We start from the raw sequence: 27719 nt of genomic DNA on the forward strand, positions 1-27719 counted from the left end.
ACAAAAATATAAACGCAACCATTTCAAAGATTTTACAGTTCATGTGAGGAAATCAGTCAGATAATCTAGGCAAAGGAGAAATGCTGTGCACAACATTTGAGAGAAATAAGCTTTCTGCGCATGGACAATTTATGGGATCTTTTATTTCAGCTCATGAAACATGGGACCAACACATGTTGTGTTTATATTTTTGTTCAGTGTATGTGGTACCACCCATTGTGGAATAGTTTCCATACAGCAGATAATGCAGCTAATACTTCACGAGAGATGGACTTACATGAAGTGCTGTTCTTCAAACTAAGAATAGGTCTCATTTAACACAGTTTTACTCTTGTTTAAACAACATTCTAACCTGATAGGGCAATATGATCCTGTTGATAAAGACTCTTTTATGGGGAGTTTCAGCCTGGATTTGAACTGGTCAAAACTTTATCTATTTAAGTTAAGACCATGGGAGATATGAGCTCAGTTTAAGAGCGCGGAATAGATATGCACGAATAGAAAGCCAAATATATGTTTGTGTAGATACAACCAACCCCCTTTGGATCACCCTTCCATGGATCTTTTCTTCATTCACATTGGGGTTGATTTTTCAAGCAATTGTATGTGTACAGAGAGAACTTGATTGTAAATAATAATCCAGTCATCTCACTTCATTAAAGGTCACTCACCATAAGGTCATGTTAAATTGTTGATGCTTTTCATAACCTATTGGACATATACAAAAGTGGGATTTTATGTTATTCACTCAAGAATACTCATTTGACTAAAATGTTTGTGCATTTTACAATTGAATGTATGTACAAGAAACAGCTTGCCCTGGCAACCTTCAGGGTGGCCTTGAAAAGTCTGACATGGAATATATACCCTAACCTGTGATCTGTGTAAGACGCAATATCTAATGAGAAATTGTCAGTTGTAACCCATTAGGTTGAGACTTTCAGCCCGAGATGGTTGGCCATGGAATAAAAAATAAGTTGGTGTGCTTTTGCACCCCTTTTAGGTCTTCACAAATATCCATCCCATGTCGTCATACTCGTGGTCTCAGCGTGTGTCCGTCAACATCAGTCCATCTCAGTTGCGGTGTTCAAATCGTGTCTGTAAATCACAACATTAAAGACGATGAGTTATGACAGCATTTCCACAAATTGAGCCATAGACAATACAACTTAAGCATTGTTGAAATTGTGTTTTACACTGTCTACAGTGTGTGAATGATAGAATAATCTTATCCCAGCTGTAGATCCGTTTGTGTGTTTTCACCTAGGCCTTCACATCAACCAGTACTGGGACCATTGGAGACTTGAGTGTGTATATATAATGGGACCCTTGGGATGAGTGTGTATAAGCTTGTAATCATAGCCTATTGTCATAATTCGGCAGGTTGATTGTTTAAGTCAGGTGTTAGAGCTGGGCTGGAACAAAACGTTTAACACACACTCATGCTCTTCAGGACTTCCTGCAATGACAACTGACCAAAGCAGGAGAATAGTGTTCCAGGTTGAAACAGCTAACCTAGTTGAAAGGTGATAAGACTCAGGCACACCCATTGGTTCTGGAATAGAGAATGTTCAAATAAGGTTTGCAATTAGGCATCAATAACAAGTGTTAATACCAATTTACAACCCACCATACCATGTAGGACTAAATCAGTTTACATAGTATAGTTACAAGGGAAGGCTAATGATCTGCTGTCCAGAGGGTAACAGCAAACGTATCAATTGTCCCGAGTGGTGCAGCTGTCTGGCGCTGCATCTCAGTGCTCGAGGCGTCACTACTGACACTGGTTTGATTTCAGGCTGTATCACAACCGGCCGTAATTTGGAATCCCATAGGGCAGCGCACTTTTGGCCCAGCGTCGCCCAGGTTAGACCGTCATCGTAAATAAGAATGTGTTCTTAACTGACTTGCCTAGTTAAATAAAAGGTTAAATAAAATCAATAAAAATCAATCCCTGAAATCTAAAAAAACAGACTAAAATACACCTAGCCATCAAGAACACGTAGCCCCAGTTACCTAGCAAGTAAGACTGGTGGTTTATAAAAGCCAAATAAAACGTAACTTGTTTTTATTAATTTCTTATTCATTTAAATGGCTAGACAAATAGAAAGCTAATGTTACATTTACATTTAAGCCATTTAGCAGACGCTCTTATCCAGAGCGACTTACAAATTGGTGCATTCACCTTATGACATCCAGTGGAACAGCCACTTTACAATAGTGCATCTAAATCTTTTAAGGGGGGTGAGAAGGATTACTTTATCCTATCCTAGGTATTCCTTAAAGAGGTGGGGTTTCAGGTGTCTCCGTTATGTTATGTTATGTTAGCTAGTTATATAAGAAATGTAATTCACATAATTGTCCATTTAAATAACTTTAGCCAATTTAGCTAACATTAGATAGTTAATCCAGAGATTCTTACTTTTTGCCTATATTCGGCAGACACATCCAGATTATCATGACCCTGATGAGTGACATGACGCTTGAGACAGGCATTTGTAGTTCTGTATGATAGCCACATTAGCAGCTAATTAGCGTTTCATTTTTGGGGGGCTAAATACAGGCGAATATATTGATAAACGTCACCTTTAACGATAGACATTTACATGGTTATTAAAACGTAAGCATACGCGAAACACTTATTTGAAGTGTTTCTAAAATCTACAATGCCGGGATAAAATGAATGGTGGAAAAACGATTATAACCATTTCCGTGTTTGAACGTTGGGTTTTATGGGTATTATGATTCATGCTGTGGTAGGCTATTCTCTTTGGCCCCCCTCATTCCGCGCCCAGTCTCAAAACGCTCTTCCTGGTTTTAACTGAATGTCAAGACACTTGGCTACAAATTGTCAAAAAAGTAAAAAGCAGCCTAGTCAGAGGAGGATGGAGCAACGAATGAGATTCCAGTAGTTTAAGGAAAATTTCAGATTTTGGAAACTTGGCTTTACACAATGAAACACGAATGAGAAGCAACTGTAAAACATTCAGAAAAGCGTATCATCGCAGCAAGAGCCGCTGGCTAGCTTTACAGAAGTGAACTATCTTGAAGAAAACAATGGAGAACAAGGACAAAGTACAAATGAGGACACACCCACGCAGGTAATGAATCCGTACAACCTAGTTAAATTGGCTGCAGAAAGTTTGTTTCTCCAGTTTGAATATTAGCCTGATCGTGTTGGGGTTAATATAAGCTAGCTAAGGGAAACATAGCTAGCTAGCATTTTACAGCGGAGAGACACTACCAAGCTCCAACGTTATCAACTAACTGTCTACATGCTTGGTAGTTAGCTGTCACTGCTAGTGTAACATACCTGTTATTGCACCACATAGATATATTTGTAGGAAGATAGTTTGAAATGGCACAAAATTGTCTGGCTCCAGATCTGATTGTGTCGTCTTGCCAACTCCTATCATTCCGCACCTATGGTTGGAGATGGTAAGACAGGACTGGAGAACACTGGGTCAACAGTTGCTCTTCCCTGATGTCAACTGTCAACTGAAAATGGTGTTAACTACCTACTGTACATAAGCTAGCTAATGGCTATACAATGTTGACAAGCGACTAACCTAACAGCAGAAAAGCATCTAGCATTTGATTTGGCACGCTGGGGGCTATGAAACCACGGAGTCCGATTCAATTTAAAGAAGGGGCGTGGGCGGAAACCATTGGGCGATGCAAGCATGGGCGAAAGAGAGGACCAAAGTTGTTCTCCGCGACATCGCGTTGCTATTGACCAATGGAAGCTCACTATAGTTTCCAGCACCTACTAGATTGACTGTTGATACCTAACACTACATAGCGTTCTTGCTGGTACCGACATGAGGGCGAAATTAGCCATTTAGTGGATCACTGCTGTAATGTAGCAGGAGTGACAAGGGACACAACAACATAGGCCAACATTATTGGACACATAACTGACGATATACAGTGCCTTCAGAAAGAAAGTATTCATACCCTTGACTTATTCCAAAATAAATTTGCGTTACAGCCTGAATTCAAAATTGATTAAATCAATTTTTTTCTCTCACCCATCTACACACAATACCCAATAATGATAAAGTAAAAACAAATGTTAGCAAATTTACTGAAAATTAAATACAGTAATGTAATTTATATATGGGGCTCCTGAGTGGCGCAGTAGTCTAAGGCACTGTATCTCAGTGCAAGAGGTGTCACTAGAGTCCCTGGTTCGAATCCAGGCCCTATTACATCCGGTCGTGATTGGGATGGGGCTACACACAATTGGCCGGGGTAGGCCGTCATTGTAATTAAAAATGTGTTCTAACTGACTTGCCTAGTTAAATTTAAAAAAATATATATAAGTATTCACGCCCCTGTGTCGGTAGATGTTAGAATCACAATTGAGAGCATCCTGTCGGGCTGTACCACCGCCTGGTACGGCAACTGCAAGGCTCTCCAGAGGGTGGTGCAGTCTGCACAACGAATCACCGGGGGCAAACTACCTGTCCTCCAGGACACCTACAGCATCTGATGTCACAAGAAGGCCAAAAAGATCATCAAGGACAACCATCCGAGCCACTGCCTGTTCACCCCGCTTACCATCCAGAAGGCGAGGTCAAAAGATGGGACCGAGAGACTGAAAAACAGCGTATGTTTCAAGGCCGTTACTGACACAGAGAGGCTGCTGCCTATATACTGACTCGAATCATTGGCCACTTAATATATAGATCACTAGTCACTTTAATATCTTACATTACTCATCTCATATGTACACTACCGTTCAAATGTTTGGGGTCACTTAGAAATGTCCTTGTTTTTGAAAAAAAAGCACATGTTTTGTCCGCTAAAATAACATCAAATTGATCAGAAATACAGTGTAGACATTGTAAATGTTGTAAATGACCATTGTAGCTGGAAACGGCAGATTTTTATTTTTGATGGAATATCTACATAGGCATACAGAGGCACTTTATCAGCAACGATCACTCCTGTGTTCCAATGGCATGTTGTGTTAGCTAATCCAAGTTTATATTTTTAAAAGGCTAATTGATCATTAGAAAACCCTTTTGCAATTGTTAGCACAGCTGGAAACTGTTGTCCTGATTAAAGAACCAATAGAACTGACCTTCTTTAGACAAGTTGAGGATCTGGAACATCAGCATTTGTGGGTTTGATTACAGGTTCAAAATGGCCAGAAACAAATAACTTTCTTCTAAAACTCGTCAGTCTATTCTTGTTCTGAGAAATGAAGGCTATTCCATGTGAGAAATTGTCAAGAAACTGAATATCTTGTACAATGCTGTGTACTACTCCCTTTGGTGGTTAGGGCATCGTAAAACAGCAGCCTTCTCCTCTGGCGCCAATACTCCTTCTCTGTTCTTCTTTGCAAGGTAATGGATTCTGATGTTGCTGTCCTGTTGATTACAGCCTCGAGTCTTCTTGGGTATGACGCTACAAGCTTGGCATAAATGTATCTGGGGAGTTTCTCCCACTCGTCTCTGCAGAAACTCTCAAGCTCTGTCAGGTTGGATGGGGAGCTTTGCTGCACAGCTATTTTCAGGTCTCTCCAGAGTAGAGGTCGACCGATTAGGATTTTTCAACGCCGATACCGATTATTGGAGGACCAAAAAAGCCGATACCGATTAATCGGCCTATTTATTTATTTGTAATAATGACAATTACAACAGTACTGAATGAACACTTATTTTAACTTAAAATAATACATAAATATAATGAATTTAGCCTCAAATACATTTCAATTTGGTTGAAATAATGCAAAAAAGTGTTGAAGAAAGGAATATGTTGCAATATGCAATATGTGCCATGTATTTGCCATGTAAAAACGTGTGCCATGTAAAATATGTGCCATGTAAAAAAGCTAACGTTTAAGTTCCTTGCTCAGAACATAAGAAAGTTGGTGGTTCCTTTTAACATGAGACTTCAATATTCCAAGGTAAGAGGTTTTTAGGTTGTAGTTAATATAGTACACTTAAACAACACAATGTAACTCCAAGTCAATCACACTTCTGTCAAATCAAACTGTCCACTTAGGAAGCAACACTGATTGACAATACATTACACATGCTGTTGTGCAAATGGATTAGACAACAGGTGGAAATTATAGGCAATTAGCAAGACACCCCCAATAAAGGAGTGGTCCTGCAGGTGGTAACCACAGACCACTTCTCAGTTCCTATGCTTCCTGGCTGATGTTCTGGTCACTTTTGAATGCTGGCGGTGCTTTCACTCTAGTGGTAGCATGAGGCAGAGTCTACAACCCACACAAGTAGCTCAGGTAGTGCAGCTCATCCAGGATGGAACATCAATGCGAGCTGTGGCAAGACGGTTTGCTGTGTCTGTCAGCGTAGTGTCCAGAGCATGGAGGCGCTACCAGGAGACAGGCCAGTACATCAGGAGACGCGGAGGAGGCCGTAGGAGGGCAACAACCCAGCAGCAGGACCGCTACCTCCGCCTTTGTGCAAGGAGGAGCAGGAGGAGCACTGCCAGAGCCCTGCAAAATGACCTCCAGCAGGCCACAAATGTGCATGTGTCTGCTCAAACGGTCAGAAACAGACTCCATGAGGGTGGTATGAGGGCCCGACGTCCACAGGTGGGGTTTGTGCTTACAGCCCAACACTGTGCAGGACGTTTGGCATTTGCCAGAGAACACCAAGATTGGCAAATTCGCCACTGGCGCCCTGTGCTCTTCACAGATTATAGCAGGTTCACACTGAGCACGTGACAGAGTCTGGAGATGCCGTGGAGAACGTTCTGCTGCCTGCAACATCCTCCAGAATTTGGCGGTGGGTCAGTCATGGTGTGGGGTGGCATTTCTTTGGGGGGCCGCACAGCCCTCCATGTGCTCGCCAGAGGTAGCCTGACTGCCATTAGGTGCCGAGATGAGATCCTCAGACCCCTTGTGAGACCATATGCTGGTGCGGTTGGCCCTGGGTTCTTCCTAATGCAAGACCATGCTAGACCTCATGTGGCTGGAGTGTGTCAGCAGTTCCTGCAAGAGGAAGGCATTGATGCTATGGACTGGCCTGTCCGTTCCCCAGACCTGAATCCAATTGATCACATCTGGGACATCATGTCCAGGTCTGGGAGGAGATCCCTCAGGAGACCATCCGCCACCTCATCAGGAGCATGCCCAGAGGTTGTTAGTCAGGTCATACAGGCACGTGGAGGCCACACGCACTACTGAGCCTCGTTTTGACTTGTTTTAAGGACATTACATCAAAGTTGGATCAGCCTATAGTTTAATTTTGAGTGTGACTCCAAATCCAGACCTCCATGGGTTGATAAATTTGATTTCCATTGATAATTTTTGTGTGATTTTGTTGTCAGCACATTCAACTATGTAAAGAAAAAAGTATTTAATAAGAATATTTCATTCATTCAGATCTCGGATGTGTTATTTTAGTGTCCCTTTGATTTTTTTGAGCAGTGTATTGATAGTACTATTTCTCTCTCTACCATTTGTATTTCATATACCTTTGACTATTGGATGTTCTTGTAGGCACTATAGTATTGCCAGTGTAACAGTATAGCTTCTGTCCCTCTCCTCGCCCCTACCTGGGCTCGAACCAGGAACACATCAACAACAGCCACACTCGAAGCAGCGTTACCAATCGCTCCACAAAATCCACAGCCCTTGCAGCGCAAGGGGAATAACTACTCTAAATCTAAACGCGAGTGACGTTTGAAAAGGTATTAGCGCACACCCAGCTAACTAGCTAGCCATTTCACGTTGGTTACACCAGCCATTAGGCTGATAGGCTTGAAGTCATAAACAGCGTTGTGCTTGCGAAGAGCTGCTGGCAAAATGCACTAAAGTGCTGTTTGAATGGTGATTACGGGCCTGCTGCTGCTCAGTCAGACGGCTCTATCAAATCAGACTTTATATATACAGTGGGGCAAAAAAGTATTTGGTCAGCCACCAATTGTGCAAGTTCTCCCACTTAAAAAGATGAGAGGCCTGAAACTTTCATCATAGGTACACTTCAACTATGACAGACAAAATGAGAAAAAAATCCAGAAAATCACATTGTAAGATTTTTAATGAATTTATTTGCAAATTATGGTGGAAAATAAGTATTTGGCCACCTACAAACAAGCAAGATTTCTGGCTCTCACAGACCTGTACCTTCTTCTTTAAGAGACTCCTCTGTCCTCCACTCGTTACCTGTATCAATGGCACATGTTGGAACTTGTTATCAGTATAAAAGACACCTGTCCACAACCTCAAAGAGTCACACTCCAAACTCCACTATGGCCAAGACCAAAGAGCTGTCAAAGGACACCAGAAAAAAATTGTAGACTTGCACTAGGCTGGAAAGACTGAATCTGCAATAGGTAAGCAGCCTGGTTTGAAGAAATCAACTGTGGGAGCAATTATTAGGAAATGGAAGACATGCAAGACCATTGATAATCTCCCTCGATCTGGGGCTCCACGCAAGATCTCGCCCCGTGGGGTCAAAATGATCACAAGAACGGTGAGCAAAAATCCCAGAACCACAGGGGGGGGGACCTAGTGAATGACCTGCAGAGAGCTGGGACCAAAGTAACAAAGCCTACCATCAGCAAGGGCATTGAAGGTGAAACGTGGCTGGGTCTTTCAGCATGACAATGATCCCAAACACACCGCCCGGGCAACGGAGTGGCTTCGTAAGAAGCATTTCAAGGTCCTGGAGTGGCCTAGCCAGTCTCCAGATCTCAACCCCATAGAAAATCTTTGGAGGGAGTTGAAAGTCCGTGTTTCCCAACAGCCCCAAAACTTCACTGCTCTAGAGGAGGTCTGCATGGAGGAATGGGCCAAAATACCAGCAACAGTGTGTGAAAACCTTGTAGATACTGCAGATGTACCATTTGCTGCTGAACAAGAAGACAGAAGGCAACGTAGGTGACAAAAAGAGGAAGGGAAGGGGGACTCCAAGCTAGGCTGTAAGGATTGTCTCCTCTTCCTAGTATCCTGATGTCTAATGTTCAATCGCTGGAAAATAAACTTTGAACTCTGAGAAAGTCTTCAATCGATGAAGGACATCAGGGAATGCTATGTCTTTGTTTTTACAGAGACAGATCTTACGGACGAAACGCTCAATTCTGCTATTCTACCAGACTGCTTTTTCATTTGACGTATGGATCAAATGGTGGATTCTGGTAAGACTGGGAGGTCGAAGTATGTTTCCTCATCAACAATTCCTGCTGTACCAAAGTTGAAAATATCTCAAGCTCTTGTCCTCCCGACCTGGAGTTTCTGATGCAAAAATGCCGACCCGACTATACTGTATGCCGAGTTCATTCACGTGTGTTTTTATCACAGCTGTGTACATACCTGCAAAAGCAAACACAGAGGCGGCACTCAACAAACTGAACAAGATCGTTAGCCAGCAAGAATCCTCTCACCCGGAAGCAGTCTATTGTCCAAGCATGTTGAAAGCACATTTTTCCAAAAATATTACCAATATATATCCTGGCCCACGAGGTACCGTCATGCTGGATCATGTACAGTATATACAAACATCTGTGATTCATACAAAGCATCCCCCACTTTGGCCAATCAGATCATGTCTGTGTTCCTACTCCCGCCCTACAAGCAGCAACTCAAGAGGGAGCAACCAACACAGAGAATAGCGAGGTGCTGGGTAGAGGAGGCAGACTTGGTGCTGTGGGATTGTTTATAAAATACTGATTGGAATATGTTCAAAGATTCATCCACTCATTCATCAACATCTTCAGTCACAGGCTTCATTAGGAAATGTGTTGATGTTATTGTGGGCACAACAATCTGGACATACCCCGACCAAAATCCCTGGATGAACCAGGCCTCCAGTGTCTGGTCTGGAACTTGAAGCCAGCTCAAAGCCATGAGCTAAGCTTGTCGGCTACTGTGTTAGCAACTTAGTGTTGCCAAAAGCCCTGGTCTGTACTAGAATGCTTATGTAAATTACGATAGCCAGAATGGCCAACCCCCCCCCCCATAAAAAAAAAAGAATGTGCTCAAAAATGTGTTTATAATCAAGTTCAATCCCCACGGTGAGTTATTATTTTAAAGTTTGCTACAAATCGAGACGTGTAATTATAGTGATCCATTTTGACTAGTACAATTATCGTCACACAGACCGATCACGGGCCGGCAGGCTACAAGGAGGCTCGCCCTTGTGCACGCTCTTTGCAAGTGCACCTAAGGGGGTGTGGTGTGTTGTCAACGAGCCTGTCAAGTGCTGCGTCAACGAGCCTGTCAAGTGGAGATTTATGGGCTGAACCAATGTCTATGGGGCTGACATGGTTTTAATGTCTATGGGCTGAAGGAGGATGACAGTGCGGAGAATGGCGACGTAATGGGCTCTCACTGTTTTTGAAATATCTATTTAGTATGCGATTAAAATGTAATCCATTTAGAATTCAATTTATTTATGATGACGTTGCAGTTTCACAAATGATATACTAAAATCATAAAGAAATACAGAATTGAGATGAAATAATTGTTATTTATATATATGCTAGTCCACTTTATTCTGAGGTAATTATAAATCTAGCCAAACTGAGTTGTGATCAGTTGTTGTGATAGTAGCCCATTAACTTTTTATTTTCAGGTGGAAGGATCATGGTCATATGATGTCTAGAGTAGATAGATAGGGAGTCTAATCTTGATTTTTTTTTTCTGGTAGTCAGTTGTAATTCTGATTTGTCATGCTTAATATTTACATTCCGTGTTGTATTACAATGTTGACCTGGTAAGGCTGAGCTTTGAAATGAACCTTCTGCTGCAAAAGCTTAACAGTTGGCTAGCATCTGGTTCATAGACATTAAAACAAGGTTGACTTTCTCAGGCAGAATGAAAACGACTGCATCGACCGTGATCCTTTGCTAGTTACGGCCACTTTCGCCATGATCCTTAGCAAAAACATTGTTGGTGCCATTAAGCCCCATTCAGTAATATGGCGTGCTTCAAATACAAATACTTACGGCTTCATGCACCATCTGGAGTTTAAGACAGCGCTCACGTCATCCACGTATTCCTATCACTATCTACTAGTTTTAATGTCTATGGGATGAGCGGAGATATCCGTACCATGCCGAGAGCCCGTACTGTAGCATTCAATGTCATCAGAAAGAACTCTGACTCAGTAGCGCACGATGTGTACAAGGCAAGCAGGAACGAGCTCTGCAAACCCATTAGGGATGCAAAAAGACCTCCGACTCAAACTTGAGTTGATGTTCGACAACTGACTCGGCATGTTGCAAGGACTACAGATTATCACGTCCGGTGAACAGGTCAGGGTTCCATAGCCGCAGACAGAACAGTTTAAACTGGAGCAGCAGCATGGACAGGGGACAGCAAGGAGTCATCAGGCCAGGTAGTCCTGAGGCATGGTCCTCCAAGAGAAAGAAAGAAAGAGAATTAGCGAGAGCATACTTAAATTCACACAGGACACAGGACAAGACAGGAGAAATACAAATATAACAGACTGACCCTAGCCCCCTACACACACTACTGCAGCATAAATACTGGAGACAGACAGGAGGGGTCGGGAGACACTGTGGCCCCATCCGACGATACCCCCAGACAGGGCCAAACAGGCAGGATATAATCCCACCCACTTTGCCAAAGCACAGCCTCCACACCACTAAAGAGATCTTCAACCACCAACTTACCATCCTGAGACGAGGCAGAGTACACAAAGATCTCCGCCACGGAACAACCCAAGGGGGGGCCAACCTAGACATGAAGATCACGTCAGTGACTTAACCCAATCAAGTGACGCATCCCTCCTAGGGACAGCATGGAAGAGCACCAGTAAGCCAGTGACTCAGCCCCTGTAATAGGGTTAGAGGCAGAGAATCCCAGTGAAAGACAGTGGAACCAGCCAGGCAGAGACCGCAAGGGCGGTTCGTTGCTCCAGTGCCTTTCCATTCACCGTCACACTTCTGGGCCAGACTACACTCAATCATAGGACCTACTGAAGAGATGAGTCTTCAATAAAGATTTAAAGGTTGAGACCGAGTCTGCGTCTATCACATGGGTAGGCAGACCATTCCATAAAAATTGAGCTCTATAGGAGAAAGCCCTGCCTCCAGCTGTTTGCTTAGAAATTCTAGGGACAATTAGGAGGCCTGCGTCTTGTGACGAGCGTACGTGTAGGTATGTACGGCAGGACCAAATTGGAATGATCGGTAGGAGCAAGCCCATGTAATGCTTTGTAGGTAAGCAGTAAAACCTTGAAATCAGGCCTTGCCTCAACAGAAAGTCAGTGTAGAGAGGCTAGCACTGGAGTAATATGATCATCATTTTTGGTTCTAGTCAAGATTCTAGCAGCCGTGTTTAGCACTAACTGGAGTTTATTTAGTGCTTTATCCGGGTAGCCGGAAAGCAGAGCATTGCAGTAGTTTAACCTAGAGGTGACAAAAGCATGGATGCATTTTTCTGCATCATTTTTGGACAGAAAGTTTCAGATTTTTGCAATGTTATGTAGATGGAAAAAGCTGTTCTTGAAACAGTCTTGATATGTTCGTCAAAAGAGAGATCGCCGAGGTCCTTCACCGTTTTATTTGAGACGACTGTACAACTATCAAGATTAATTGTCAGATTCAACAGAAGATCTATTTGTTTCTTTGGACCTACAACTAGCATCTCTGTTTTGTCCAAGTTTAAAAGTAGAACATTTGCAGCCATCCACTTCCTTATGTCTGAAACACAGGCTTCCAGCGAGGGCAATTTTGTGTTTCATTGAAATGTACAGCTGTGTGTCATCCGCATAGCAGTGAAAGTTAACATTATCTTTCCGAATTACATCACCAAGAGGAAAATACACAGCTCAAAAAAATAAAGGGAACACTAAAATAACATATCCTAGATCTGAAAGAATTAAATATTCTTATTAAATACTTTTTTCTTTACATAGTTGAATGTGCTGACAACAAAATCACACAAAAATGATCAATGGAAATCAAATTTATCAACCCATGGAGGTCTGGATGTGGAGTCACGCTCAAAATTAAAGTGGAAAACCACACTACAGGCTGATCCAACTTTGATGTAATGTCCTTAAAACAAGTCAAAATGAGGCTCAGTAGTGTGTGTGGCCTCCACGTGCCTGTATGACCTCCCTACAATGCCTGGGCATGCTCCAGAAAACTTTTAATTGAAAACTCACAAAGCCGCTGGCCCAGATAGCATCCCTGACGCGTCCTCAGTGTGTGTGCTGACCAGCTGGCTGACGTCTTCTTGGACATCTTCAACCTTTCCCTGTCCCAGGCTGTAGTCCACACCTGCTTCAAGGAAACCACCAATGAAAAACAAGATGACATGCCCAAATGACCATTGCCCCTTCTCACTCACCCCAGTCATAATGAAGAGCTTTGAGAGGCTGGTCATTTCCCACATCAAGTCCAGCATGCCAGGCAAACTGGACCTGCTATAATTTGCCTGTCGATCCAACAGATCCATGGAAGATACCATTTTTATCGCTGTTCACACTGCCATAACACATCCGGACATGAGGAACACCTATGTGAGAATGCTGTTCATTTACTACTGTTCAGTATTCAACATTGTTGTTCCCTCCAAGCTCAGAACCCTTGGTCTGGACACCGCCCTCTATAACGATCCTGGACTTCCTGACGGGCAGACCACAGGCTGTGAGGATTGGCAACAACACCTCCTCCCCACTGACTCTTAACATAGGGGCCCCCCAGTGGTGTGTCCTCCCTCCGATCCAAACGGTCCCAGATGTGCTAAATGGGATTGAGATCCGGGCTCTTCGCTGGCCATGGCAGAACACTAACATTCCTGTTTTGCAGGAAATCACGCACAGAACGAGCAGTATGGCTGGTGGCATTGTCATGCTGGAGGGTCATGTCAGGATGAGCCTGCAGGAAGGGTACCACATGAGGGAGGAGGATGTCTTCCCTGTAACGTACAGCGTGTGACACACCACCCCAGACCATGACGGACCCTCCAGCTCCAAATCAATCCCGCTCTAGAGTACAGGCCTCGATGTAACGCTCATTCCTTCGACGATAAACACGAGTCCGACCATCACCCCTGGTGAGACTAAACTGCGACTTGTCATTGAAGAGCACTTTTTGCCAGTCCTGTCTGGTCCAGCGACGGTGGGATTTTGCCCATAGGCGACGTTGTTGCCGGTGATGTATGGTGAGGACCTGTACAACAGGCCTACAAGCCCTCAGTCCAGCCTCTCTCAGCCTGTTGCGGACAGTCTGAGCACTGATGGAGGGATTGTGCGTTTTTTGTGTAACTCATGCAGTTATTATTGCCGTCATGTACCTGTCCCACAGGTGTGATGTTTGGATGTACCTATCCTGTGCAGGTGTTAAGCGTGGTCTGCCACTGCGAGGATGATCAGCTGTCCGTCTTGCCTCCTTGTAGTGCTGTCTTAGGCATCTCACAGTATGGACATTGCAATTTATTGCCCTGGCCACATCTGCAGTCCTCATGCCTCCTTGCAGCATGCCTAAGGCACGTTCACGCAGAGGAGCAGGGACCCTGGGCATCTTTCTTTTGGTGAGTCAATAGAAAGGGTTCTTTAGTGTCGTAAGTTTTCATAACTGTGACCTTAATTGCCTACCTGTTGGTAAGCTGTTAGTCTTAACTTCCGTTCCACAGGTGCATGTTCATACATATTTTATGGTTCAGTGAGGAAGCATGGGAAACAGTGTTTAACCTCTTCAGTCTACCCTCTACTTTTTCGAACATTCTGTTAAAAATCGCGCAACATTTCAGCGCCCTGCTACTCATGCCAGGAATATAGTATATGCATATGATTAGTATGTGTGGATAGAAAACACTCAGACGTTTATAAAACTGGTTAAATCACTTTAACATAACGTGCTTTTCATTGAAAAGTGCAGGAAAATCTGATCACTGAAAGTGGAAAAATATATCCATCCGCCGCTTCAACCCATTGTTATGGGCGAAAGACATTAAATATGGCTGAGGTTGCAGTACCTACAGCTTCCACACGATGTCAACAGTCTTGTCATTTGCCTAGGATTTGTTTCTTGGTCAAACGAACAAGAGACAGCCCATTTCTTCCGGTCTCCGACCGGATATTTTGGTTGAGAAATAGACGGACAGTATTTCAAGATGGATCCCTATAGAAAACACTTTGTCTCGTGATTAATTTGATCGCTTATTAACGTTTACTAATACCTAAAGTTGCATTACAAAAGTATTTCGAAGTGTTTTGTGAAAGTTTATCGTCGACTTTTTGAATTTTAAAAAATGACGTTACGTTATGAAACGCAATTTTTTTTCATTTATCACACAGTCTACATAGAACGATATCTAGGCTATATATGGACCGATTTAATCGAAAAAAAGACCCAATAGTGATTATGGGACATCTAGGAGTGCCAACAAAGAAGATGGTCAAAGGTAATGAATGTTTTAAATTTTATTGTGCGGTTTGTGTAGCGCTTAATATGCTAATTATTTTGTTTACGTCCCCTGCGGGTCTTTTGTGGTGTTACATGCTATCAGATAATAGCTTCTCATGCTTTCGCTGAAAAGCATTTTAAAAATCTGACTTGTTGCCTGGATTCACAACGAGTGAAGCTTTAATTCAATACCCTGCATGTGTATTTTAATGAACGTTTGAGTTTTAACTAATACTATTAGCATTTAGCGTAGCGCATTTGCATTTCCAGAGCTCTAGATGGGACGCCTGCGTGCCAGGTAGAAGCAAGAGGTTTAAACCCTTTACAATGAAGAGCTGTGAAGTTATTTGGATTTTTACAAATTGTCTTTGAAAGACAGGGTCCTAAAAAGGGATGTTTCTTTTTTTTGCTGAGTTTACACACACACACACACACACACACACACACACACACACACACACACACACACACACACACACACACACACACACACACACACACACACACACACACACACACACACACATTCAGGCAACACACCCATCACAGCTGCTGCTACCGGACTCTTATTATGATTGCAAAATTAACACTTTCCCTCCAATCCCCCCCTTACCAAAAACATATGTAAATGAATTGTTCCTTCCGGTATTATACTTATGATAAAATGTTTAATCTATTTATACTGAGCCATTTACTTTGTATCTTTATCTTTTATTTATTGTTGCTTTGTCGAGGAACCTGCAAGTAAGCATTTAATTGGAACACCATGTGTATCCTGTACATATGACTAATAACAATTTGAAACTTTCTCCACCCTACAGGCAGCTAAAGAAGCTCAGTGAAGACAGTTTAACCAAGCAGCCAGAGGAAGTCTTTGATGTGCTAGAGAAACTTGGCGAAGGGTGAGTCCTGGACGTGTTTTGTTATGGACAGTTGGGGCTGAAATGCCATGTTTCAGTTCTGGGAAGCACCGCTATCTCTCTGACTTACATTAGACTCAAGGAAGAAGAGCAACATAACACCACGTCATACGTGTCACTCATGCATTAAGCCACTTCCTTGTTTCCTGTTACTCAACTTTGTTAGTGTCTGTGATTAACATGCCCTCTTGTGTTGCGTCATAAATGACAGCTGATCGGTGTATGAGTAAGTTGTGCTGCACGAGTCACTGTACTGCTCCTTACTGATGTTGGGTTCTAATTTTCAGAGTAAAAACTCTACGGACACTGTGAAAGCGCAACCAAGTTTATTCTTCCAATAGGATCAAAACACCTCCATTAGACAAACATTTTCCTACAAACATTGATATTTAACCCTTTCTCCTAGGTTGAGTCTCCTCCTGCCCATCTGAACATCTGGTATCTTTACTGCTAGGCATGAAACTAAGTAATACGGCCATAAACTTTTCTTTCTCCCTTAATGTGACCTGGCCTCGACCCCCTTCATCACTAATCCATGGCTTTCTGCCCTTATTAATGCCCGCCACGTGATCGCTTCCCTGCACTCAGCACATTCCAAGTTTAATTTCCCACACTATATACCTTCCTCCTACAGATAACCATTAACTTCTGGTGTCGACCCTCTAAACCTAAGCTCTCCCTCAGTGACATGAATACGTATATTTCATATTCTCAGAACCCAACAGTCCCTCTTGAACAATACCTTCCTACTGTTCAACTTACAGTTGAAGTCGGAAGTTTACATACACTTAGGTTAGAGTTATTAAAACTTGTTTTTCAACCAATCCACAAATTTCTTGTTAACAAACTATAGTTTTTTGCAAGTCTGTTAGTACATCTACTTTGTGCATGACACAAGTAATTTTTCCAACAATTGTTTACAGACAGATTATTTCACTTATAATTCACTGTATCACAATTCCAGTGGGTCAGAAGTTTACATACACTAAGTTGACTGTGTCTTTAAACAGGTTGGAAAATTCCATAAAATGACGTCATGGCTTTAGAAGCTTCTAAAAGGCTAATTGACATGATTGTGAGTCAATTGGAGGTGTACCTGTGGATGTATTTCAAGGCTTACCTTCAAACTCAGTGCCTCTTTGCTTGACATGATTGGAAAATTAAAAGAAATCAGCCAAGACTTCAGAAAAAAACATTGTAGACCTCCACAAGTCTGGTTCTTCCTTGGGAGCAATTTCCAAATGCCTGAAGGTACCATGTTCATCTGTAGAAACAATAGTATGCAAATATAAACACCATGGGACCACACAGCCGTCATACCGCTCAGGAAGGAGATGTGTTCTTTGTTGCAAATAGTACAAATCAATCCCAGAACAACAGAAAATAACCTTGTGAAGATGTTGGAGGAAACGGGTACAATAGTATCTATATCCACAGTAAAACGAGTCCTGTATTGACGTAACCTGAAAGGCTGCTCAGCAAGGAAGAAGCCACTGCTCCAAAACAAGCCAGACTACAGTTTGCAACTGCACATGGGGACAAAGATCATACTTTTTTGAGAAATCTCCTTGGGTGTGATGAAACTAAAATAGAACTGTTTGGCCATAATAACCATTGTTATGTTTGGTGGAAAAAGGGGGAGGCTTGCAAGCCAAAGAACACCATCCCAACCGTGAAGTACGGGAGTGGTAGCGTCATGTTGTGGGGGTGCATTGCTGCAGGAGGGACTGGTGCACTTCACAAAATAGATGCCATCATGAAGGAGTAAAATTGTGGATATATTGAAGCAACATCTCAAGACAACAGTCAGGAAGTTAAAACTTGGTTGTGAATGGGTCTTCCAAATGGACAATGACCCCAAGCATACTTTCAAAGTTTTGGCAAAATGGCTTAAGGACAGCAAAGTCAAGGTATTGGACTGGCCATCACAAAGCCCAGACCTCAATCCTATAGAACATTTGTGCGCAGAACTGAAAAAGCTTGTGCGAGCAAGGAGGCCTACAAACCTGACTCAGTTGCACCAGCTCTGTCAGGAGGAATGGGCCAAAATTCACCCAATTTATTGTGGGAAGCTTGTGGAAGGCTACCCAAAACGTTTGACCCAAGTTAAACAGTTTAAAGGCAATACACTCAATTAGTATTTGGTAGCATGTAAACTTCTGACCCACAGGGAATGTGGTGAAATAAATAAAAGCTGAAATAAATAATTATCTCTACTATTATTCTGATATTTCACATTCTTAAAATAAAGTGGTGATCATAACTGACATAAGACAGGGAATTTTAAATGTCACGAATTGTGAAAAACTTACACCGTAGCCAAATAGTTTAAATGTATGTAAACTTCTGACTTCAACTGTAAATAAACTTGTAAATTACTTGTAAATGGACAAACAATGATAATAAAACATGAACACAAAATGAACAACATGAGGGTTTACATTCTCAGAGACTTATGGCCTCTGTTCTATGATCACACAATCTTATTTCCATCTCTCATAGAACACTGATAATAACGTGTCCACTGGATCCGTTGACTTCTCCCAGTTCAACATTCTCCTTCTGGTTCCTAAGAGAGTTATAGCACAAGACTTGCAACGCAACGAGAAACACAAAACATAACGGTATTAACAATGTGGTAAGCTATGCATAATTATATATGCATGCAAACCCAAAGTTTAATAACATGACAATTCTCATTCTCTATTCACCTGACTATGCCTTCAGAATACTTTTCTGCTGAGTTCGGCAAAAATGAAAGCCCTAAAAAGCCGCCTTATGCTTTGGCCCAGTCTTCCCCGTTAGACCACTGGATCCAAGAGGTGTTCCCAAGCCAAGTTATTCTCACTTTGCTCCCCACCTCCTTCTTTGCCACCTGATAGGCACCTTACCTGAGACAAGTGCTTAACTCTAATCAACGCTACATCCTCTTCAGGTAACTCGGCACTGTATAGACTTTTTTATTTATTTTACCTTTATTTAATTAGGCAAGTCAGTTAAGAACAAATTCTTATTTTCAATGACTGCCTAGAAACAGTGGGTTAACTGCCTGTTCAGGGGCAGAACAACAGATTTGTACCTTGTCAGCTCTGCGATTCAAACTTGCAACCTTTCGGTTACTAGTCCAATGCTCTAACCACTAGGCTACCCTGCCGACTTTCACATCTATGCCTTCAAAATGTTGTTTAGAGTACGATTACCCCAACATCTATCCTTTTCATGTGATGCATTGACTAATACAGCAGCTAACCCAACTACGATGTTTAACGGAGCTAGTCTCTAGTCTCTCTCTCTTTAGCTCCGCTTCCTCTGTCATGGCGTTTTCAAGCTCACCCATTATTCAGCTGAACCTTACATCTCGTGAGAACTATGCATCCACTGAGGAGAGACATGACGATCTTCACCGCTGCAGGTGCTACAAGGAGTACTGTGTGTGGACCAGACCAACGCTGTCCCAACACCCCCACCTGGTGTATCTTGATGTACAATCAATCTCCAGAATTCAGCCCGTGCCCTCGGTTATCTCCTGCTCCTCATGTGCTGCTTTCACCTGAGGATATACACACTGCGATGCATGGGTTACGTCCTGACAACATACATAGACTCCCCCCTTATGGCCAAATCACTCATTGGTCTCCCAATTACCAGCTACCAATTCCATGTGGCATGAGTCCTCATAAACTGATATCCCAACAATGCTACTAAAGTGTTCTTCTACGGACACTATGAAAGCTTAACCAAGTTTATTCAATACGGCTGCATCAGACAAAGACATTTTCACACAAGCGCTGATATTTAACCATTTCTCATAGGCTCCTCCTACACATCTGTACAAACATTGTTCTTTACTGCTAGGCAGGACACTAAGTGATACAGACCATAAATGTTTTTATTTCTCCCTTAAGGCGACCTGACCTCAATCCCCCTCCATCACTAATGCATGGCTCTCTCCCCTTATCAATGCCTGCCACGTGTAATCACTTCCCTGCACTCAACACATTCCAAGCTTAGTTGCACCCACTATATACCTCCCTCCTATAACTCTTAACTTCTGGTGAAGACCCTCTAAACCTCAGCACTCCCTCTGACAAAAGTGTATTATTTCATATCCTCAGAACCCAACAAAAGTAACCCCTACTACTACTAACATGGCCCATGACTATAGCCTCTTTAATTACTGTCCCTACAGTGACTGCCGTGAGAATACCTGATGCATGTAATCTGTCAAGTGTTCGGCGGCTGTTCGAAATTGGGAAAGCGATTTTAATGAGTTGGAAGTATATCCAATCTAAAACAACTCTTGAGTCACAGGTTTCTTGAAAGTTTACCATGGTGTCTGAAATGCCAACTATCTCTTCTACTCTCACCATGATCTGGGTATGTGTTCAATTTAACTTTCAATTTAACTTCATAGTCCCAATATTGCACAGTTAGCTGTCCTCCCTCCTATGAGCTATTTCCTGTAACAATATACATAGTCTCTGGGAATGATACCCCTCTATCACCACAACCTTAATTTATGAGCCCCATCAGATCACCACAAACACATTCCATCCCACTTAACAGCCCTATGTAAACATTTAGTCTCAACCACAGGCCTCATGTGTACCTCGCCTTCTACCTCAGATACTATTCTACCTAACCCATAACACAATGGTCACTACTCCTAATGTACTTATAAAGTTATAAACCTACTAAAGCATTCTCAAATAATTAGTCAATATACATCAGTCCCTCCTCTAGAACAATGATCACTCTTATGTTCCACAAAACCTAAAAACATGTTGACTTAAAAAGGAAAGAGGGGGAAAAAAGCATGCTTCATAATCCCCCCCCCTCTCTTGATGTGACTAAAACTAGGGAAAGAACCGTCCATCCGTTACGTTCTATACCCATGTGATGCTGGTCGCCATACCCTCTCCTTCATTTTCATCCTTGGGTGTTATCACAAACAGACTATGAGCCTTGAACCGAATCATCCAGCAATCTATATGTATTGATGTGATTTAACATTAAACTTATGATGACATGGGAAAACAAAAGAAAATGAGAACCTTCATGGTTGACCCAAGCTATCATCCAGTAAATTCTCTAATAACCTCCCTGCCAGAGGATACTTAAAGATATAATAATAATAATATATGCCATTTAGCAGACGCTTGTATCCAAAGCGACTTACAGTCATGTGTGCATACATTCTACGTATGGGTGGTCCCGGGAATCGAACCCACTACCCTGGCGTTACAAGCGCCATGCTCTACCAACTGAGCTACAGAAGGACAGCATAATACGTTACATTATCTCTGCGACAAACGTCAAAGAGCATAACATACTGTTACTGTTTGAAACCACTTTCAAAATTAGGTCATACTCCCTTATTTTGCTGGCGACCTCTCGGAAGAGTTACCAGATCAGGAAGTTAGCACCCTAACCCATCGGGGAATCACACACTCCAGTAGACCCAATCTGGTGAAGTTTGTATCGAAAACAAAGACAAAAATGAAATCAGCAATACACATCACAATCCATTTGGAGTATCTGTCATCCCTTATTAACATATATTTTTCCTTCTATATGCAGACTGAACAAAATATATTTGTATATTTACCCAAGGACCAGGGCCCTGGGAACTGGTAATTTCCCCTTTGAACCCATGATTCACATCGTGAATCAAAAATAAACTAATAATTCCTTATGGAGTTGTCTCATTAAGTAATGTTAGAATAGAGACTGGTGTTTCTCATTCATTTTATAATTATATCCCACCTGTTTCAATCATTTCTATTGAGATTGATCAGGCCTCACCAGAAGGTCAGGATGAAGGGCATTCGACACCATTAAATATTTCCTCTCCCTTTTCTTTCCCTGTCCTTCAGAAACCCTTTAAACATTTCAAACATTTCCATCCTTCTGCATACCCAATTTTAAAACCAAATTGGGAAGACCCCACTAAATACACTGCTCAAAAAAATAAAGGGAACACTAAAATAACACATCCTAGATCTGAATGAATGAAATATTTTTATTAAATACTTTTTTCTTTACATAGTTGAATGTGCTGACAACAAAATCACACAAAAATTATCAATGGAAATCAAATTGATCAACCCATGGAGGTCTGGATTTGGAGTGACACTCAAAATTAAAGTGGAAAACCACACTATAGGCTGATCCAACTTTGATGTAATGTCCTTAAAACAAGTCAAAATGAGGCTCACTAGTGTGTGTGGCCTCCACGTGCCTGTATGACCTCCCTACAACGCCTGGGCATGCTCCTGATGGATCTCCTCCCAGACCTGGACTAAAGCATCCGCCAACTCCTGGACAGTCTGTGGTGCAACGTGGCGTTGGTGGATGGAGCGAGACATGATGTCCCAGATGTGCTCAATTGGATTCAGGTCTGGGGAACGGGCGGGCCAGTCCATAGCATCAATGCCTTCCTCTTGCAGGAACTGCTGACACACTCCAGCCACATGAGGTCTAACATTGTCTTGCATTAGGATGAACCCAGGGCCAACCGCACCAGCATATGGTCTCACAAGGGGTCTGAGGATCTCCCCTCGGTACCTAATGGCAGTCAGGCTACCTCTGGTGAGCACATGGAGGGCTGTGCGGCCCACCAAAGAAATGTCACCCCACATCATGACTGACCCACCACCAAACCGGTCATGCTGGAGGATGTTGCAGGCAGCAGAACGTTCTCCACGGCGTCTCCAGGCTCTGTCACGTGCTCAGTGTGAACCTTCTTTCATCTGTGAAGAGCACAGGGCGCCAGTGGCGAATTTGCCAATCTTGGTGTTCTCTGGCAAATGCCAAACGTCCTGCACGGTGTTGGGCTGTAAACAACCCCCACCTGTGGACGTCGGGCCCTCATACCACCCTCATGGAGTCTGTTTCTGACCGTTTGAGCAGACACATGCACATTTGTGGCCTGCTGAAGGTAATTTTGAAGGGCTCTGGCAGTGCTCCTCCTGCTCCTCCTTGCACAAAGGCGGAGGTAGCGGTCCTGCTGCTGGATTGTTGCCCTCCTACGGCCTCCTCCACGTCTCCTGATGTACTGGCCTGTCTCCTGGTAGCGCCTCCATGCTCTGGATACTACGCTTACAGACACAGCAAACCTTCTTGCCACATTGATGTGCCATCCTGGATGAGCTGCACTACCTGAGCCACTTGTGTGGGTTGTAGACTCCGTCTCATGCTACCACTAGAGTGAAAGCACCGCCAGCATTCAAAAGTGACCTAAACATCAGCCAGGAAGCATAGGGACTGAGAAGTGGTCTGTGGTCACCACCTGCAGAACCAGTCCTTTATTGGGGGTGTCTTGCTAATTGCCTATAATTTCCACCTGTTGTCTATTCCATTTGCACAACAGCTTGTGAAATGTATTGTCAATCAGTGTTGCTTCCTAAGTGGACAGTTTGATTTCACAGAAGTGCGATTGACTTGGAGTTACATTGTTGTTTAAGTGTTCCCTTTATTTTTTTGAGCAGTGTATATCCCACGTTATTAACACCACTTACTGCATATTCACAACCGGTAAGTTGTATTTGTGTGTGTGTGGTAAAACAGGTCAAAAACACATGAACAAGCTTTACCAATCTGGGAACTCCGTTTATCGTCTAATCCAGATACTTTCATACTTAAAACTGCCAAAAATCACTAACTGCTCTCCCCTAGACCACAGTCTCCGGGAACATTCCAGCGAGCGATAATGAAACCCCCTCTCCTGGAAAAGAAAGTGTACATTTGGTTAACATTCACTATACTACATTTTAATTAGCAATCCACAAGTATTAATTACAAACCAAACATAACGGTAAATCCACTTTCCTTACTCCAATCATCAAACGTTTGTTTTAATCTCCCCATCGTCTATGTATCCTTTATTATGCATGTACTATTCTCCATAAACACTGCACCACAATGTTCATGAACTAACGAAAATAAATAAAAGTTAATTTTAGGTATCAAATCAAAGTTGTCACGTGCGCCGAATATAACAGTTGTACAGTCGTGACCAAAAGTTTTGAGAATGACATATTAATTTCCACAAAGTTTGCTGCTTCAGTGTCTTTAGATATCTTGCATAATCAATGCTTGGAGTTTGTCAGAATTTGTGGGTTTTTGTTTGTCCACTGGCCTCTTGAGGATTGACCACAAGTTTTTTTACATTTACATTTAAGTCATTTAGCAGACGCTCTTATCCAGAGCGACTTACAAATTGGTGCATTCACCTTATGACATCCAGTGGAACAGTCACTTTACAATAGTGCATCTAAATCTTAAAGGGGGGTGTGAGAAGGATTACTTATCCTATCCTAGGTATTCCTTGAAGAGGTGGGGTTTCAGGTGTCTCCGGAAGGTGGTGATTGACTCCGCTGTCCTGGCGTCGTGAGGGAGTTTGTTCCACCATTGGGGGCCAGAGCAGCGAACAGTTTTGACTGGGCTGAGCGGCAACTGTACTTCCTCAGTGGTAGGGAGGCGAGCAGGCCAGAGGTGGATGAACGCAGTGCCCTTGTTTGGGTGTAGGGCCTGATCAGAGCCTGGAGGTACTGAGGTGCCGTTCCCCTCACAGCTCCGTAGGCAAGCACCATGGTCTTGTAGCGGATGCGAGCTTCAACTGGAAGCCAGTGGAGAGAGCGGAGGAGCGGGGTGACGTGAGAGAACTTGGGAAGGTTGAACACCAGACGGGCTGCGGCGTTCTGGATGAGTTGTAGGGGTTTAATGGCACAGGCAGGGAGCCCAGCCAACAGCGAGTTGCAGTAATCCAGACGGGAGATGACAAGTGCCTGGATTAGGACCTGCGCCGTTTCCTGTGTGAGGCAGGGTCGTACTCTGCGGATGTTGTAGAGCATGAACCTACAGGAACGGGCCACCGCCTTGATGTTAGTTGAGAACGACAGGGTGTTGTCCAGGATCACGCCAAGGTTCTTAGCGCTCTGGGAGGAGGACACAGTGGAGTTGTCAACCGTGATGGCGAGATCATGGAACGGGCAGTCCTTCCCGGGAGGAAGAGAGCAGCTCAGTCTTGCCGAGGTTCAGCTTGAGGTGGTGATCCGTCATCCACACTGATATGTCTGCCAGACATGCAGAGATGCGATTCGCCACCTGGTCATCAGAAGGGGGAAAGGAGAAGATTAATTGTGTGTCGTCTGCATAGCAATGATAGGAGAGACCATGTGAGGTTATGACAGAGCCAAGTGACTTGGTGTATAGCGAGAATAGGAGAGGGCCTAGAACAGAGCCCTGGGGACACCAGTGGTGAGAGCGCGTGGTGAGGAGACAGATTCTCGCCACGCCACCTGGTAGGAGCGACCTGTCAGGTAGGACGCAATCCAAGCGTGGGCCGCGCTGGAGATGCCCAACTCGGAGAGGGTGGAGAGGAGGATCTGATGGTTCACAGTATCGAAGGCAGCCGATAGGTCTAGAAGGATGAGAGCAGAGGAGAGAGAGTTAGCTTTAGCGGTGCGGAGCGCCTCCGTGATACAGAGAAGAGCAGTCTCAGTTGAATGACTAGTCTTGAAACCTGACTGATTTGGATCAAGAAGGTCATTCTGAGAGAGATAGCGGGAGAGCTGGCCAAGGACGGCACGTTCAAGAGTTTTGGAGAGAAAAGAAAGAAGGGATACTGGTCTGTAGTTGTTGACATCGGAGGGATCGAGTGTAGGTTTTTTCAGAAGGGGTGCAACTCTCGCTCTCTTGAAGACGGAAGGGACGTAGCCAGCGGTCAGGGATGAGTTGATGAGCAAGGTGAGGTAAGGGAGAAGGTCTCCGGAAATGGTCTGGAGAAGAGAGGAGGGGATAGGGTCAAGCGGGCAGGTTGTTGGGCGGCCGGCCGTCACAAGACGCGAGATTTCATCTGGAGAGAGAGGGGAGAAAGAGGTCAGAGCACAGGGTAGGGCAGTGTGAGCAGAACCAGCGGTGTCGTTTGACTTAGCAAACGAGGATCGGATGTCGTCGACCTTCTTTTCAAAATGGTTGACGAAGTCATCTGCAGAGAGGGAGGAGGGGGGGGGGGAGGAGGATTCAGGAGGGAGGAGGATTCAGGAGGGAGGAGAAGGTGGCAAAGAGCTTCCTAGGGTTAGAGGCAGAAGTTCTCAATAAGATTAAGGTCTGGGGAGTTTCCTGGCCATGGACCCAAAATATTGATGTTTTGTTCCCCGAGCCACTTACAGTGGGGCAAAAAAGTATTTAGTCAGCCATCAATTGTGCAAGTTCTCCCACTTAAAAATATGAGAAAGGCCTGTAATTTTCATCATAGGTACACTTCAACTATGACAGACAAAATGAGAAAAAAAAAATCCAGAAAATCACATTGTAGGATTTTAATTGCATTTATTTGCAAATTATGGTGGAAAATAAGTATTTGGTCCACAAAAGTTTATCTCAATACTTTGTTATATACCCTTTGTTGGCAATGACAGAGGTCAAACGTTTTCTGTAAGTCTTCACAAGGTTTCCACACACTGTTGCTGGTATTTTGACTAAATACTTTTTTGCCCCACTGTACATAATGCCAAAGATTATTTGGGATATTTACAAAAAAAAAGAGAATAAACATGGTCAACTGGACAACAGTAACAACAATAACCAAGGGTCAAAATAACCATACATTCAACAATAACAATAAAGCATACACTAGAGTACATGTGCAGGTTGATTGGTCTGTCAGACACTGTCCCTCAACTTATGGCAGGCAGCAATGTAGTGCGCTGCCAACCCACAGCTCTCTGTGTCCTCCCCCAACAGTACGGGTAGCCTCCTCTCAACAGAGAGGTCTTTGAAACCTTGAATAAGGGTTTCAAATTTGGGGAAATGACACTCTCTAATTGTTTTATATTTTTTTACATTTTGTCAGGAAATGCAGCTCCGTCTCCGGTTCTGCTGTTGTGTAGTGGTTGCGCAGCCTTTCCACTACAGGGAGCCTGGTTTCCCTGTGTCTACCCTTCTCAATGGCAAGGCTGTGCTCACTGAGCCTGTACTTTGTCAATGTTTTTCTAAGGTTTTGATCAGTAACCATGGTCAAATATTTAGCCACGGTGTACTGTCGATTTAGGGCCAGATAGCACTGCATTTTGCTTTGTGCTTGTGTTTCCCAATAAGCAATGTAGCATGTGTAGCTATAAGCATGTGTTGACTGTGTTGTAATTTGGTTTATTCTGATTGATTGGATGTTCAGGTCCTGAAGCTTCAGTGTGTTAGTAGAACAGGTTTGTGAACTCAGCCCCAGGACCAGCTGGACGAGGGTACTCTTTTCTTTGCTCAGCTCTTGGCATTGCAGGGCTTGGTAATGATATGAGAGGGGGTCACTGTATTTTAGATGTTTCCAAAACTTAATTGTTCTATCTTGAGTTTTTATTATTAGTGGATATTGGACTAATTCTGCCCTACATGCATTGTTTGTAGTTTTCCGCTGGACTTGTAGGAGAATCG

The 27719-nt window shown here is 43.3% G+C and overlaps 1 protein-coding gene across 3 annotated transcripts in view; it reads left to right on the top strand.

Moving 5' to 3' along the window:
- The first annotated feature begins 2729 nt into the window (after window positions 1-2729).
- Window positions 2730-27719, top strand: part of LOC118370032 (serine/threonine-protein kinase 4-like) — an 82146-nt gene continuing 57156 nt past the window's right edge. The window contains exons 1-2 of one of the 3 annotated variants that reach the window (XM_052498956.1): window positions 2730-3101; window positions 16188-16268. In XM_052498956.1, the coding sequence (XP_052354916.1) occupies window positions 3058-3101; window positions 16188-16268 (125 nt within the window). In that variant the 5' untranslated portion in view covers window positions 2730-3057. Of the gene's footprint in view, window positions 3102-16187; window positions 16269-18788; window positions 18925-27719 lie in introns of those variants that run through there. The other 2 variants (XM_035754786.2, XM_035754787.1) reach the window with 2 other exon arrangements.

This window comes from Oncorhynchus keta, chromosome 37, assembly GCF_023373465.1.
Source record: "Oncorhynchus keta strain PuntledgeMale-10-30-2019 chromosome 37, Oket_V2, whole genome shotgun sequence".
Classification (NCBI taxonomy): Eukaryota; Metazoa; Chordata; class Actinopteri; order Salmoniformes; family Salmonidae; genus Oncorhynchus; species Oncorhynchus keta.